The sequence below is a fragment of the Lingula anatina genome, chromosome 3 (assembly GCF_051362555.1).
Source record: "Lingula anatina isolate TDL-2025a chromosome 3, LinAna3.0, whole genome shotgun sequence".
NCBI lineage: Eukaryota > Metazoa > Brachiopoda > Lingulata > Lingulida > Lingulidae > Lingula > Lingula anatina.
The window spans coordinates 29,132,348-29,148,360 of NC_141769.1; the positions used below are offsets into that span (position 1 = coordinate 29,132,348).

The following is a 16,013-nucleotide window of genomic DNA, read 5'->3' on the forward strand; positions in this document are numbered from 1 at the left end:
TGCTTTAGTCCAATATGTATTTTATTTACTTGACAAACAAGATGTATCCATTGGAGGAGAATGCTGACATATGTATGAAATATGCATGTCGCTTATAATTACTATACCACCTCCCTGATATTGATGTTTCTCATGACAAGGCAAAAATACGGTGCAGTAATGGGTCTATGCTTTAGAAAAGCAATAATGAATTAAACGATTGGTTTCATCTAACCAATATGCGTCAGACCTTTAAATAGTGAAAAATCAATTGTCTTCCAAATTTCAGTTTTACACAACGGATGTACGTGCTATTAAAAACTATGAAGAAAAGTTATGGTCTTTAAACACGTTTTCGAGTTCAAGTCTTGTCTTTACAGTTGCAGGTTCCAGGAGTTTTTATACGGCATATAGGAATGATTAATACTATCCAAGAACGTACTTTCTAGTAATACGTCGTTGAGGTGCATACATGTATATCGCGTGGCAACATTGTATTTTCTTCTTTATTGTCATGACAGTCATTTATTAAAAAGTTCATTTATACAGTACATGTTCACATAGATATACCGGTAACTGTTTTAATATGATGTTTTCCAAAACTGGAAATATTATTGGCAAAAGTTATTTTCATCAGGGTATAAAAAGAAAAAAAAATCATTTTAAAAGGTGGTCTTCGACCTACGGCAATCAATCCCAACACGCTCTCAAACATAAGCCTTATTTAAGCAAGTACTTTGAGGCATATCCCAGAAAAGACGTTCCTTCGTGTCGGTAACTTTCGTCATTACCAGAGGTGTCTGGCCTCGGCGACGCCGCCACGCGACCAAGTTCGTTAAAACGACTGGTACCTCCCGGATTTAAACTCTTCGGTGCCCCTGGAATGCATGCGCGTTCGTCCGCAGTCCTTGGCGAACAGCCCGTTAAGCTGGCACCCTCATCCGTTGACAGACCAAATACAGGCGTAGAAGCCACACTTGTGACGTCACTACCAGAATCGGAAGCGATGGCCTGAGCGGTGACGTCATCAGCCTGTATGGCGGTCCCCTGTCGTTTGGTAGCAATTTTTGCCTTGCACACAAGTTTCCCTCGCCCATTATAGAGAGCGGGCCAGATGAAATAGTTTATTTCTCCTGAGGTGCAACCCCACCGATCCTGTAAGAGATTGTAATCAAATCTAAACGGGGGAAACAAATTGAGATAGGTTCGGAAGACGACATTAAGATAATATGTGTCTCGTTTGATTTTACCGCAATGGCGTATCTGAGACACTAGATGCTTCTCCAAAGTAAAGTTATGTAAAGTGACGCCTTAGATAACTATAGCTATGCCCGTCAAAAGGCTTGAACCTAGAACTTTCAGGTATCTATATCTATTAAGGAACTAAAATTACCCATGCAAAACGGAGAATGTAAATCTATGTGGTTTGCAGCCCCTGTCTTATTGCCCACGTTGTAAATTACACTTCTGCAGCTTAGGTGACTGTAAGGAGATTAGAAAAAAAGGTCAAACAAACATGCACTGGTGCCAGAAAAGCCATGGAACCACCGATTTTCTTTACCTCATGCACCTCTTTGTCCATCTTCGCACCACTCCAGTCTAGTTTCATCGGCGGGTCCAGGACCACCATTTTCCAAAACACACGGACACAGTGACGGACAAATCTCTTCAAACAGGATGACTTGATGACGTCTTCATTGCACTGGAGACTGGTCCGTAATTGCTCTAACACATCCTGAAAATGGTATGCATGTTACGCTGTTAACATGTAGTGACTACTATCAGTGACAACTTTTAAAAGCGTAATCAAACATGTTGTACTAGTTCATGAGCGCTAATATATAAATGTAGTGAATATCCTATGGATATTAAATTGAGCAGTGTTCAAAGGATAATAATAACATGTCGCCTTGATCTCTTCCATATGAGCCCATACTCGAAGTCGATTTTGAAGTGGTTGATTACATATCATATGTATCATTTTGAATCGATGTACCTGATTTATTTCCTTTAAGTCATGCCGCTCTGTGTTGTTGACCAGGAACTGCCGAATCGTGTGCGATATCCGATCGAAAAGTTCCTTCTATAATATAAAATGAACATTATCATAAGCGTTCACTGAAAAAATTACGAAGCGCGTTCTAATTTTAAGTGCAGGTATTTTTTTCGTAAACATATATATTTTTGTTAAGAGTTCTAGTGAAATTAATCAAATTAACAGAGTACAAGAGCATAAAAACGGGGTACAGCTCACCTCTTCTTCGCTGTCGGCGCATGCGTCTTCCACGTGCCTGGGAAGATTGGCATCTAATGAACTATGCCGACTGTCGGAAGAATGGCTGTGTTTGCCTTCTGAAGACGTGCGAAAACTCCCATGACCGTGAAAGGTTTGGTTGAAATTGACGTCTATCGTCGGTACCCTCAAGGAGGCCTTCCACCCCTGCGTATAGTTCTGAAGCGCCTTTTCTGTGCATTCATATGACACCTGCACAAAATATTCATTGACACATAAAAACGATGAAAATTTATCACACAATTACGTTGGTAAATTGAGTTTATACTAACTTATGAGCAAACAAATAGTCCTAGAAACTGATTTACTTACTACTGGATTTTTGCCAGTGGTTTCTGTCACTTATCATGTTTGTCAACACATTTAAAACTTTGCAGAATCATGTTGTAACGTAACCATGGTACCGGGATATACATGCACATGCATTACCCATTCAAAAATTACTTATTGCAATGTAGTTTTTATATATAATAACTCGGTTAATTTGATAACAGTGATATTGGGTGAATATAAGTCGAGATTAAATCCCTATGACAACTACATTTGGAACAGTTAAAATATGCTATATTAATGTGATTGGCATTGATAAAATTTGACCGCGTGCACAACAATATGGCACGCAGTCTGACAAAATATAGATAACAGATAATAAAAATGGGAAACAACAGTCAAAACTTGAATTTATTATATGATTATGGTTTAAAGGCCATTTATCTTAGAAACTCTTTCTAGAATAGTTATTGACGACTTTAGAAATTTATCAGTTGTGAGACTCAAGAGAACGAAATTTGTTTAGAACACCAAAAGCCAGAAAATAGCAAACAACAAAGCAGTTTATGATGACTAAATGGAACACGAACACTGAGTGAATTAGACAAACACGAAATTTGTAAATGGGTAAAGAGAACAAAGGCGGTCATCCGAATAAAAATAAAAGAAAGTTAATTTGAACGGGAATAGTGTAGCCATTGTCCAACATTGATCACTACAAATATCACTTCTACTATTGAAGGACAGGGGGGAGGGGGTTGGGGAGTGGAAACCTCGTCACTTTAAAGAAAGTTACCAAATAAATATCACAATTAAAGGCGAGAAAGCGAATCAAAATTTCAAAGTTTACTGTTGAAACCCTACTAACTTTAAAAACAAGCATTTTGGTGTGTCTCCTAGTTGAGGAGTATTATTCTTTTTTACGAGAGAAGCCATATTAAATCGTTAGGCGAAAAGACGTTGATGGCACAAAATTCATTTACTCACAGTCACTGCTGTGAACAAAATACCGATCCCTTCTTCTTCCGTGAATTCAAAGTCGTCTTGCAGTTGGTCCAGAGCTCTGTCGTGCTCTTCCTCGTACAGGTCCATCGTGTACATGTCCACCAACTGGTCAGGGGTCGTGGCCGCAGCCGGTCTGGCAACATTAACGGCGTGCGGGTTTAATTCCCTGTTTATCCTGTGCTGCAATTCGGCCAGCCTAAAATCATTTAGATAAACGTAGTGATAATGTTAGTAAACTAGACTAACGCAGTTTTTTTCTTTGTATCAAAAAAGTGTCGTAGAGACATCTAGCATGTCTTCAAGGCAAAATACTCTGTGACTCCCGTCAACTGTTTCTGACCTACAGACATTAACTTTTTGAATAGCCGTGTATAAAAATGCATGTATACTCGGTAGAACAAAGTTTTAAAAAACAATCAATAATTTGTTCAGTTCCTGTTATTTTTTTATGACTGCACCTCAACAAAGACTTGCAGTCTAGGGGGGCAATAACAAGAATCAAGAATATTGGGATTGAAATTTGGTGACCGTCCCCTATGACGTTACCTCTTATTTTGCTGTGCCATCTTTGACGTCATGCTTTGATTTCTGGTCGACAAATCACCTGTCGTCGATCGCAACGTTTGCTCTTCTGTGCTTTTTCCCTCCAGTTGTGAAAGATAAATGTTGTTGGCGTCCTTAAGAGTACTGTTCTCAGATATCTTCTCACTCAATTGTCTTTGTATTTCGCGAAGTTCTGTCTGTAACTCTCGAACTCTGTAATTCTGTTTGTGTAGTTCTCTTTGGGTATCACTGACAAGAGAAGAAAGTCCCCCTTTCTTGAAGAAGTGATCGACGTATTTTATATGTTCCACGCAATTCGAACAACCCTTGCACGCCTCTTTCAACTGTTTGTTTGCATTCTTGATAATATCACCTAAAACTTTCTTGTGTTTCTGACATGAAGGGGCGTAGGATAAACCAGAATGTTCAGTATCTAACTTGAAATCAAAAATGGCGGACAGGAGATACCGATTTGAGGTATCTTCTAGGCATTCCACAGTTTTTCCGATAAGTCCGAGCCGCAGATGCGAGAAATGGTGGCTGTCTTGTCCTTGCCTGTGAGCCACTGAAACCTGCCGTAGGAGTCCCAAGTCCATCTGCAAATAATTGAAATTAAAAAGTCAGAGATGTTGAGGCCGAGCTAATGCACTAGGATACATGAGAACACGTTGAGCGGGGTATATAACACGAAAAGAATGATGTAGACACGGTGGCAAAAAAAAGGTGACTGAGGTGAGAGTCCCAAACCAATCCGAAAACGTTCATTGTTCGGAACTGTATCGGGGAGATATAACTAAATGTACATGGAGGTATCATTAAATAATAATTAACTGCGCACATATAGGTAGATGTAATAGGTCTATGTCAAACATTAAAAACAGTACAAGACACGAGAGAGTTATGAGTAACAAACGAAACGGTTGGCGTGCTGAGATAGAAATCTGATTAATGTGAAAAATTAACGAAAGTTTTTATTGGTTATTTACAGATATGGGATCCTATAATCGTTCAGGGGACGTTTAATATCACTTCTGCACTGATTGAATGTTTATCAATTGAAAAACAAACATGAGTCATACTGTTTAATCCAGAGGTCTGTCTATACTTTTGCTATTGGGACTTTCAACCAAGACCCTAATAAAATTATTACCGATCCTAACATAGATTCTTACGTAAGAAAAGATAATGTTTAAGAGTGTCAACATAGTAGGAATCACGAGACTGAATCACGCGACTTGACATCAACAAGCTTTAACGTTACCTGTATGACAAGCGAAAGTACGGATCTATAATCTGAGAATTAAATAAAGATGTCTCTTACTTAACAAACGATCTGTGTCCGCTTGGTTACTGTGATCGAAGTACGTCCTTTTGTTAATAGCTGCTGTGTTGTCAGTAGTCAATTTTCCCCAACATAGAAATCACAGGCATATTTATGAACGATGATTAAGGTACATGTAACATCGATTCCTACGTTGTCGAATCCAAGTTTGTACTTAGTCTGTTTCTTTAGACACTACTTAGAGCATGTTTGACTTTTAAAATGATCCCGATTACTCACCTTGGATCCTGCTTTATGACATATTAAATTCAGGTCCAATTTGAAGTCAGTTCTCACTGTGCTTTGTCACACGTATTGATACTTGAACTTTATCACGACGACCCTATGCTCCGGCCATATCGCATTGATAACATAGATCAGATAACTCACTCCATCTGGGTCACGAATCCCTGACAAATAAACAGCTAAATTGTATTCAAAATAAATCTGCCTGTCGTTGCGCAAGACACTCAATTAGGCTAGATAAGACAAGAAACCGATGTGAATATTTAAACAAATTAAGGAAGGTGACATCAAGACAAAAATTTGACGCCAGCAAAAATCCGCAATAAGGAGGTTCAGCCGATCTGCAGCTCAGCAACACGCCTACATATGAGAAAATGGTTTTTCTGGGGTAGGCGTCTGTTTGGTAAGCTACTGACAAATTATGTAAATGATTACGTCACCGTTTTTTTTTTTTTGTGCTTGTGTGAACGGGGTCTTCTACACGTTGACTTGTGACCAATGCCTTCATCCATATTTACAACAGAGTAAGGGTTCAGCTAGGACAGAGTTAATAGAAGCAATGACTTGTATATATTATTGTCTAGAATATCTCTTTTATGGGAGCTACATGGTTAGTTAGGCATGATTTTTTTTATTGGTGTAGATTAGCGCAAGAAGTCTTATGTATACTTCATAATGATGGATATGTCAGGATTGTTCCTGTCCAGCGTGTACAGATCTTGGGGTAAGTGTTTCTTTTTTTTTTTTTTTTTTTTGTCTCTTCTATTTTTTTTATTAATGTTTTTTATTATTATTTGTATGTTCTGTTTGTCTTTTTCCCCTATCTCAGCAAATTGAACCCCAACTGTATAATCTGTATAATTTCAAACTTTGTCCTGCATTATCAGATATCCGGCCCCCTCTGTTAACGGCAAAACCTAGGGGTGTGGGAAGAAAGTGGAAGATACTGCTACACAATAATTTTAAAACGCTGCTGGCAACTAACACTAAATGTCATCAGTTATCTAATTGTTCATCTTTTTTCCGTGTTTTGGCAGCACAGACACGTAGAAAGAGGAGCAGTGACCTATAAATAATAAACTAAAAAAAAAAAGAAAAGACAAGTAATATGTTTCTCTATTTGAATCTTTTCGTTTATTTATTTATTTATCAATTAATCTATTTTCGTTTTTTTAATCAAATTTTTTTCTTATCAGCCATATGTTTGTTCATTATAGTAGACAATGAAAGGACACAATCATTTAAAGAAGAGGCTGGACCTAAAGCTGAAACGCCGGAAAACCCTTTCTGTATGGTAGCGGCTATTGACTTTGGAACCACATTTAGCGGCTATGCTTACTCTTTTACCTCCAACGAAAGCGACATCTATATTAACGCCAACTGGGGAGCAAGTGTCGGTCAACAGCTCTACCGGACGCCAACTACGGTGTTAATCAGCCCGGATCAATCTGAGGTCAGCTGATGCCCTTTTTTTTTATTAATTCTTTACTTTGGATGAAGATAAATTTTGACTGTTTTAAATGATATAGGCCTATTTATTGAATTGAAGATAATGATAATGATCATGCTAGTGATCATGTTCTGCAAGTAGATATTTGCGAATTTTAATTTTAAAACTTAACTTTTTAACTTTTAAAAAGTACCAATTATTAGGAAAATCTACAGTATATCCTACATAATACATAATATAAATGAATACAGTGTATATTGTAATGTGAGGCCAAAGGGAAATAATAATTTTCCAGACAATCATCAATAATCTTATCCTGCAGTTTTACTTACGTAATTGATATGCTGACGTTTTCTTTCTTATAATTCTATGAAAAATCTACAATCAGAAGTCAAAACTCTTTTTTTATGTTCAAAAGGCATATTTTGGATTCGAAGCGCAGCAGAAGTTTCTTGAAGAATTAGAGCCAGAGGAGGTTTCAGAGTGGTACCTGTTTGAGCGGTTCAAAATGAAGCTAAATGCAGAATTGGTAAAACATGTTTTTTTACCTAAAGATGCTATCGTACTCTACAAAAGATTTGAATTTTATTTAAAAACGGCTATAGTATACTTCATCGTCTGTCAATATTCCATTGCTTGGAACTCTCCTATACATGTATATGTACATTTACTTTGAAATTAATTTTTATTCAAGGCAATCGTGCAAGCATTGAGATACAGATAAATTTATTTGAGAACCGTATGTTTCAGGAGATAAACCCCAGAACAACAATGCTTCAGGCCGATAACGGAAAATCTCTCCCTGCTCAAGTAGTCTTTTCCCATGCAATTAGGTTGCTTAAAGAGCACTTGCTTGAGTCACAAAAACAGTCCGTCTTGGCTACAGAGGTATTGTGGGTGATCACAGTGCCCTCTGTCTGGTCAGATCAAGCCAAAGAGTTTATGCGGCTATCTGCAATAAAGGTAGGCTACCCAACAAGGCCTTTAGTAGAATCATTTGACCTTAATAGTCCACTAGTATATTTATTAAAAATTTTGGATCAAAAAAACGTGTCACATATACAGAGTAGAAAAAGTTACATTACAATTCCTCAGATTATTTTGCGGTGACACATATTCTCTCATGCAATTCGGGTACTCCATTAGTCTTAAAGAATTTTAAAAAATTTACCCTCTCTCTAGGCAGGTATTCCGCGAGAACAGCAGTTAATCGCATACGAGCCAGAAGCGGCGTCTCTGTATTATCTGAAACAGTGCAAACAGACGCCGCAGAGAAATCCTGCTGGCACCGTGTCGCTTGACATCAACAAACCCGGAGTTACATTTATGGTCGCCGATCTGGGGGGTAAAGTATTTGCATATAATTCTTCAGGAATAACATACCTCTATGGCTTCTTAATTTATTGACGACTTAAGACACGTAATGAAGCAAGGTCAAAATAAACAGAAAAAACAAGTCAAGAAGGCCTATTTCAGTTTCACATTAAAAAGGCCGATTAGAGTACAGTCTGACGTAGGCTTCACAGTATTTAATCAATATGTTTTGGGATAAAACAGGATAATATCATAACTCTCGTTTCCAGGCGGGACAGCGGACATCACAGTCCAAGAGATTGACCGAACTACCTTAAAACCTAAAATTCTGAGCAGGCCCACAGGGGGACCGTGGGGAGGAGACGCCGTGAATGTGGAGTTTGAAAAACTTCTGGATTCGGTATTTGGAAAAGAAAAAATGGGTATTTGTATTATGCATGCTAATGTCATTTCTGTAACATATTAAACCAGTTTAAAATGTGTTTCATTTCATTTAGGTTTCGTTGTGGTAATTTACCATTAAATAAAGGTATTCAAAATATTCCGCCAACCATACCCCGTACATGTATACATGTATGTATTTGCAAGATTTTAAAGCAGGGGTTTTTATGACTTTTTATTACTTTCTACACTTTTTCATATTATCAATATAATTTCTAGATAAAATGCGGAGATTTGGCCAAAATACCTTTGTAGACTACGAGGTCAATTTCTAATTTTCAGATGGCTTCCGCGCCTTGCACCCAGATCATTGGCATCGCATCATCAGAGAATTTGAAATCAAGAAACGAACTCTATCGCCAGTCAAGCAAGTTCCAACTCGTCTAGTGTTTCCTGCAGGTTTTCTCTCCTATGCTAGCTCTCACCAGATGTCACTTGCCGAATCATGTAACATGTACGAACCAAAAGGAGCTTTAACGTGGAGCATCGATAAAATTCGCATTTCTAGTGACGTCATGCGAGGACTTTTCGAGCGTACAATTAAAGCAATTTCCAATCACTTGTTGGAGTTCATAACAACAAATGAGAACAATATATCTTTCCTTGTTCTTGTTGGCGGATTTTCAGACTGTCCTTTACTGCAGGAAGCAATTACGGAAAGGTTCAAAGGTCGTTTGAAGGTCATTACACCAGGCAATGATGGCGGTTTGTGTGTTGTAAAGGGGGCGGTAGTGTATGGACAAAACCCCGCCATATTCAAACAGCGCGTTGCTGGCTATACGTATGGCATCGAATGCGTCGAACCATTTGATAAAAACTCACACCCGATTGAACTTAAAGAAGTCTACGAAGGTGGAGTTGAAAAATGCGCTCGAGTATTCAAAACTATAATCAAGAAAGATGAATCGGTGAAAGAAGGAGAGGTTAGAAAACTCCGGTTTCATGCCGTTAGATCCCGTCAAAACAGTATGACTTTACCAGTTTACGCAAGTGAAAAGAAAGACGTGAAGTTTACAAATGAAGAGAAAACGTGGAAGATTGCTGATCTTGAAGTCCGAATGCCTATCCAGAAAGGGGGTACAAAACGACAGGTAGAAGTACTGATTAATTTCAGCAGAACCACCATTTCTGTTCGAGCCCTAGATTTGGCAAGCAATAACACGACTGAAGCTACCCTGAATTTTTTTAACGATTATAGTTAAACTAAAGACGCATTTTCGAGAAATATATCTACTTTTCAGACGAAGATGACAAACAATAACATGTGCCAGTGCGCAAGAAGCATATTACCATTAAAAGATATTCATGTGCCTGTAGGACGGAATTATATAATTTTCTTTTCCTTTGTGTTTGTATTACAACGTTGATACTTTTCTTCTTCGCAGCATCATTATCAAAGTACTGCCACCGAGTGATCTTTTCTATAGAATTTGCGTGTACATATTCCCTAAACAATTTGAATTATTTGAAAGCCATATACAAAAACTGTACCTTGTTTGAATTGTGGGGATTTAAAAAGGAGATTAAAAAAAACGTTAAAAACTTCACGGGCCATATTTTATATTCGACAAATAAATTGCGATAACACACGATAATAATATTACAAAGATCAACTCCGTTACCAATTAATCGCCTGCTACAAACGTGAAGTGTTTTTGGTGCAGGACTTATGTTATCTTGAATGACAATTGACACTCGATAACAAAAACAATTGCAGAAGTCCTTAAGAACAGCAAAACTCGAGATAATAGAATCCAGGTAGGATACTAAGTTCAAGGAGGCCCTATTTTATACAGACTACATGTACCACTAGCTGTACCGTTAGCATCCATTTAAAACCCTTGATCTAGCGATTACCAACACGTGTCTTTATCGTGATCTTAGCTGTCAATACTGATTAGTTAATTTCTGGTTTATTGTCACGTATCAGAATATTATCTACGTGTTCATATAACATCAAAATTAAAAGTACAGATTCTATTTTTTATTTTTCATTTCAGCTATTTGTAACTTCATACCAAGAATCACGAAACCCATAAAAAAAATAATGATAATAATAATAATAATGTGCGCATTAAATTCGGTGCCCCATTGCATAACTGGGGTACTTATGACGGCTGCCTAGCACGTGTTGACTCTGGCCGTGCTGTACATGTAGATGTGCATGGTGGACAATGTACCCACGCTGGTTACACAGGTCGGGACGGGATCCAAAAACCACTGGAAAAAAGATACCACATAAATCAATAACGGGCACTGTGTGAATATTCTGTAGGCTAGAAGTTAATTTTTATTCAGTTGTCAATGCATAACACTTTACTGACTTTAAATTATATTCAGAATTTACGTCCACTTATTTTCAAATGGGAAAATGAATTATTCTGCATCCTTTATGCAGTAAGCTTTGCGTTGTTGATTTTACATACACGTATAAATCACGAGGTTTATAAGACCAGCACTATTTTATGAAAAATAAACAAATATAGATATGTGGAAAAGAAATATTGGAATCGACTGCATAAAGGACCAGAATACAACTGGTCTGGTTCCAGAAACTGCTTTCCGGCCCCAATATTATCAAATTTTAAAGATGCATACAGAGTCAATTTTTTGTCACAAAAACCAACCAAATGCCAGCATATAGTTTCAAGTAGTATAACTAAGGGAATTACCAAAAGGCATTGTTTAATTTTACCCGAAAATGATGTTTGAACAGATTTTTCTGCTGGCATTCTAAGCTGTATGTCAATGGGGCAGGAAAGTAGGTCATGGAAGTAGGTTAAATTTATAACCATAAATTTAAAGAAAGGAGCAGTCTAAAGGTCTTTTATGGCTGATCGAGGGATCTATTCAGTTTATCCCTTGGTATGTCGAATTTATTTGAGTTATATAAGAATATAGTAGAAGTGGTTTACATGTGTTACTTGGAATCCACACTCCACCGATGCTCGGTTCGTATGTACCTTTAACAAAATAAAAATCACGAATAATGAACCATAGCAAAGCACCGCTCACCTTAAAGCTGGACTGTCCAGGATGTTCATATCTGGGTGACTTAAAGTCTCCAATGAACGCCCAGCCGAACGCGTTCAATCTACCTCCATTGTACAAGAGGAATACTGGGACAAACTCGTTGCAGGACATGTCTTTACGAACATTGTACCAATAGTGCTTGCCTGGAACGAGGATAGATATGTTTAATAAACCGCTATAATACTTAAAAATTACCAAAAAATTTTCTACAGGATCGATTTTTTTTCTGTGAAAAATGAGGGACTAATTTCAAACTAACTTCAAACAGTAGAACTGAAGGGCAAATCTGTGCAATCGAGTGAGCTTGCCATTGTACACGTTCACTTAGGTATACACTGTAGACATCTAAGAGATATCAGACCCTGACACTATTTTCTTTTCTTACATAGAAATAGCCTCTAAATTGCCTCCTAAAACTTCAATAAAAAGCCTTAAACCAAGATACGCCACGCCTTTCTCACCCATGCCGTAGAAGCAATGTCCCTCTGTCCACATTGTGTTCTTGACGTCATCCTGGGACATTGGCAAGGCGATGGAATCAGTGGCAGGATTGGTGCCTTTCTGAATATAGAGGGCAGTACCGGTGCCGTCAGCAGAGTACTGGTCAGCAGTGCGGCCGGCGCTACAGATGGTGGCTGAAACCCATAAAAAAACCATGAAAACACTCTCAAGTAGTAGCCAGTCACAGAAAAGCTTATTCTTAATTGAAAGACTAGCTGTATACCAATCTAGGGAGATCCAGCCAGGGGAGAGATAATAATGATAATATAGGTTATGTGACATGCTTTTCACATGCAAAAGTTGTAAAAAAACACGTAACACAAAAGCTAGATTGGGGGCTTATAGCGGCGAAGGTTGTTAAGGAATTTCCTTTGTCTGGGAGATGAATAAATGCATTCGGTGAAGCTGACATAAGGCATACTGGAAAACCATAAGTGCCACAGAATGCATCTGATTCCAGAGCATTTTGCGCCAATAATTAGGCTGCTCTTTTTATAAATCAGCTTCACATAGTTTTACCGTTTGGAATACGGAAAAATAATCTTAGTCACGGCGTATCTGTAAAATCAGCAGGCCGTGTAAGTCATGAAGTAAAATTGCATGTCACTGGACAGCTGGCCAGAATACACAAGGTCGCTTAACCGATGGGTGCGGCGAAGAACGTCGTGACTTGATCCCGGCTATTATTAAATACCCACAGCCTATCTATCTATCTAAGATAGATAAAGCCGACCAGCCCTCGATTGCTACAGTTGGCTGATATACAATTTTGATGATTGATTTTGTTGTACCGATTAAGGTAGTATTTGGAAGAGGTTTCCTCATCTTAACAGAGTGGTACCGTGTGTGTTCGTGTGCACGTATTTTCGTGTGTGCACGAACACACATATTTAATTGATGGTATCTGCTGGAATCTGGCCCCAAATTGTATCTCTTCTTATCAAAGGTGTCATTATCGAGCGAAGTCAGGTGCAAACTAGAGACAAAAAACTCAGCTACAATCCTTGTCCTACTACATGTACCACGCCAAATAGGCCCACATGTTTTGTCACAACTTAAGTCTAGAAGATGTTCTTTAAAAAAACATGGAATCTGTGCGTCCTACCTGGGTCGGTAAAGTAGGCAGTGATGGTGAATTTGTCGCTCTCTTCAATGAAGTATTTTCTGACGTCCGCACTCATACTTGATGGAAAGGTGCCAGCGTTCTTAGGAATCTAAAATTGCCAAGGATACATTTGAGAAATAGTTAATTTATTCACATTATTTATCAATTGATAAACATTATCAACATTAAAATAAGCTGAAAAAACAAAAAATTGCAGTTATACAGGAAAATGATGATTACTATAAGAGGTCTGGACTCATTTTCACTACGAGGCACTTACTGGTAAAGGTACAGAAATGTCAGTCGTTTTTTTAATTCCTTTTTCGTCTTAACGTGTTATAATACTCACCCCAGCTTGTATACCCGCAATGTAGCCGTTCTTATCAAACAACAACATCACCGCTGTATCGCCGTCCTTGATGTAACGGTTGCCCATGAACTGACTGTTGCCTGGGGAATCAATTATACATATACAATTACTGTACATATCAAAAGCAAATCGTATTGGACGATATTCTTTGAACCAACTTGACTTGTTCGTAAAAGTTGAAGAATAAAAGCAATTACATACAGATGCACAAGTAGGCTAACTTCCACAGAAATGCACACACACACACACACACACACACACATTTTCTAATACGAACTCCAGCAGAGTTGAGTTAAAATTACATAAAAATGTATTCATCTGGGCTGACGGAATTTTTTACAGACTAATCAACCATTCAATATTGTACCTGTGGAAAAGTCTCCGTCGAGAATCTTCTTGCTGTCTTCAGAATATCCAAGAGGACTTAGGCCTACTATCCTCACCTTACCCCGTTACCGAATCGTACTGTAGTCGTATGTATATACATGTATATTCTCATTTTTGCTATAATATTTTTGTACGACAGCTGATAGTCCCGAATGGGTTAAATAATGCATATTATACTACAATCACCCTTGCCTTATTGCTAGAGCGTTCTGAAGTATAGGCCTACTCACTCCCGCACTTTGAGTCCAGCTTCCAACCATCAGACACGGCGTCCTTAGTGGTTCTTGGCATCGACGAAAACGAATTGCCGAAAGGGTTAATTCCGAAAGTGACTGAAACAAAGACGAGCAAAAATATCGAGAATTAAAACCAAAAATATCGAGAATTGAAAAAATGTCATTATAAAAGCGAAGTTTTTAATTGTTTAATTCTACAGTTCAATCTTAACAACTGGTATTTAACTCCTGTCCTTTTTTTTCTTAAAAGAGATTATATCATTAAAAAATCTCACTTTGAAAAAATATCCATATGTGTAATTTAAAGGAGGTAAAATAATATGCTTAACAATATTCTAGCAAAAAAAGTATCTTACCTTTCAAATCATCCCACTGTGGGCCTGTATGATAAAAAAATAAAAGTTGAAATTTTCACAAAGATATTTTGAAAAGAACTAAATTAGCTGTGGAGATTTTATCCAACGAACTTTTTCTCGTCGATTACATTATTCTTAAAAATAATGACAAAAGGGAAAGAGACACTATTTGATATAAGATAAATTAAAACCTAGCATTGTAGCATGTATAATATCAGTTTACCAAAAAAAAAATCCTCACCGCCGCCAAACAGCCAGGCGTTCCCAGAGGCAAGGAGGCCAAATGCCAGCACAGCAGCTATTACGGACATTCTCTGAGTCTGTCAACGTCAAGAAATGACTGGTGAAAAGTGGTATCAGTGAATTATATATATGTAGTCCGTACACCGTCTGGTCATTCCCACTACCCCTCACACTGACCGATAGTATGTAAGAGATAACCCCTAACTGAAACTGTGCGAAGATGTGGAGATGAAACCGGGACTGGTTTAGGACTAGGCCTATATTACATCACCAGACGATCAACAGAGTACAAACACTGGAACTTGGCTGTAGTCTGCGCACATTCTAGTGGCTGGGCAATTGATTAGAATCAATTATCAATCTAATTGCTTGGTGATGTGGCAATCCGATCTCATTTGTCAAAGTCACACATAGCTAGGCCTATAGGCTTAATTTCTTCTGCCTGCAATGGACTAGGTTTTTAAACGAATAATTTTGTTTTTGTATTGCTGAACATGGTTCATAAAACACAAGAAATTCATTTTCCTGAAAAAGTGACATTAAAACTGTTTGTATATTCTAAGGCTAGATCTAAGTGTCAAATTGGTATAGGCCCTGCCATAAATTCAAAACATATAGGGCCTAGGCCTACTGACCTCCAAATTTCTTCCATAATTTTCAATTATTTAGATCCATGTTTAAAATGCATTTTAAGCGAGTAGGCCCTACTTATGTCAAATCACTGTCTAAACCCGATCAAATGATACGTAGGCCTACCATGTAGTCTCAGATACAGTGTAATTCATTTTTAAGGAATAGGCCCTACTACAGAGTTTCGTTTCATTATTTCCTGAAAAATGATGTCTGCACAGCTAGACCGACGTCTTCAGCTAACTTTAAACTTTCTGTGGTGGGTTGTATAAAAGCCGTATCTATACGCC

General features: G+C 37.9%; 3 protein-coding genes across 5 annotated transcripts; 1 reads left to right on the plus strand and 2 right to left on the minus strand.

The window, feature by feature from the left end:
• LOC106162476 (uncharacterized) lies at positions 1 to 5,783 on the minus strand. 2 transcript variants are annotated; one of them, XM_013539780.2, is made up of 7 exons: positions 5,652 to 5,783; positions 4,094 to 4,686; positions 3,530 to 3,743; positions 2,234 to 2,464; positions 1,976 to 2,062; positions 1,541 to 1,714; positions 1 to 1,134 (listed from the first exon to the last, which is right to left on the minus strand). In XM_013539780.2, exons 2-7 carry the CDS (start codon positions 4,684 to 4,686, stop codon positions 700 to 702), a joined length of 1,734 nt encoding a protein of 577 aa, XP_013395234.1. In that variant the 5' UTR covers positions 5,652 to 5,783; the 3' UTR covers positions 1 to 699. The 2 variants fall into 2 exon arrangements, with proteins under 2 accessions (XP_013395234.1, XP_086865457.1); XM_087009331.1 differs by lacking the exon at positions 5,652 to 5,783 and adding an exon at positions 5,412 to 5,641.
• On the plus strand, positions 5,776 to 10,407 carry LOC106162474 (heat shock 70 kDa protein 12A). 2 transcript variants are annotated; one of them, XM_013539778.2, is made up of 8 exons: positions 5,776 to 6,060; positions 6,301 to 6,381; positions 6,875 to 7,110; positions 7,526 to 7,636; positions 7,858 to 8,070; positions 8,290 to 8,452; positions 8,691 to 8,843; positions 9,145 to 10,407. In XM_013539778.2, exons 2-8 carry the CDS (start codon positions 6,333 to 6,335, stop codon positions 10,062 to 10,064), a joined length of 1,845 nt encoding a protein of 614 aa, XP_013395232.1. In that variant the 5' UTR covers positions 5,776 to 6,060; positions 6,301 to 6,332; the 3' UTR covers positions 10,065 to 10,407. The 2 variants fall into 2 exon arrangements, with proteins under 2 accessions (XP_013395232.1, XP_086865456.1); XM_087009330.1 differs by lacking the exon at positions 5,776 to 6,060 and having other exon boundaries at positions 6,123 to 6,381.
• Positions 10,408 to 10,831: 424 nt separating this feature from the next.
• LOC106162480 (uncharacterized) lies at positions 10,832 to 15,161 on the minus strand. The gene is made up of 8 exons (XM_013539783.2): positions 15,092 to 15,161; positions 14,851 to 14,874; positions 14,489 to 14,590; positions 13,851 to 13,951; positions 13,502 to 13,610; positions 12,357 to 12,530; positions 11,878 to 12,038; positions 10,832 to 11,082 (listed from the first exon to the last, which is right to left on the minus strand). Exons 1-8 carry the CDS (start codon positions 15,159 to 15,161, stop codon positions 10,984 to 10,986), a joined length of 840 nt encoding a protein of 279 aa, XP_013395237.2. The 3' UTR covers positions 10,832 to 10,983.
• Positions 15,162 to 16,013: the final 852 nt, after the last annotated feature.

Coding starts and splice junctions, on each gene's coding strand:
- LOC106162476 (XM_013539780.2), bottom strand. CDS start 4,686: ATGGACTTGGGACTCCTACGGCAGGTTTCAGTGGCTCACAGGCAAGGA. Junction 2,063..2,233: donor GCGCCGACAGCGAAGAAGAG/GTGAGCTGTACC, acceptor TTTATATTATAG/AAGGAACTTTTCGATCGGAT. Junction 1,715..1,975: donor ACTTAAAGGAAATAAATCAG/GTACATCGATTC, acceptor TACCATTTTCAG/GATGTGTTAGAGCAATTACG.
- LOC106162474 (XM_013539778.2), top strand. CDS start 6,333: ATGATGGATATGTCAGGATTGTTCCTGTCCAGCGTGTACAGATCTTGG. Junction 6,382..6,874: donor CAGCGTGTACAGATCTTGGG/GTAAGTGTTTCT, acceptor TGTTCATTATAG/TAGACAATGAAAGGACACAA. Junction 7,111..7,525: donor TCAGCCCGGATCAATCTGAG/GTCAGCTGATGC, acceptor TATGTTCAAAAG/GCATATTTTGGATTCGAAGC.
- LOC106162480 (XM_013539783.2), bottom strand. CDS start 15,161: ATGTCCGTAATAGCTGCTGTGCTGGCATTTGGCCTCCTTGCCTCTGGG. Junction 12,531..13,501: donor TGCCTACTTTACCGACCCAG/GTAGGACGCACA, acceptor TATGGGTTTCAG/CCACCATCTGTAGCGCCGGC. Junction 11,083..11,877: donor CTGGACAGTCCAGCTTTAAG/GTGAGCGGTGCT, acceptor TCTTTTTTCCAG/TGGTTTTTGGATCCCGTCCC.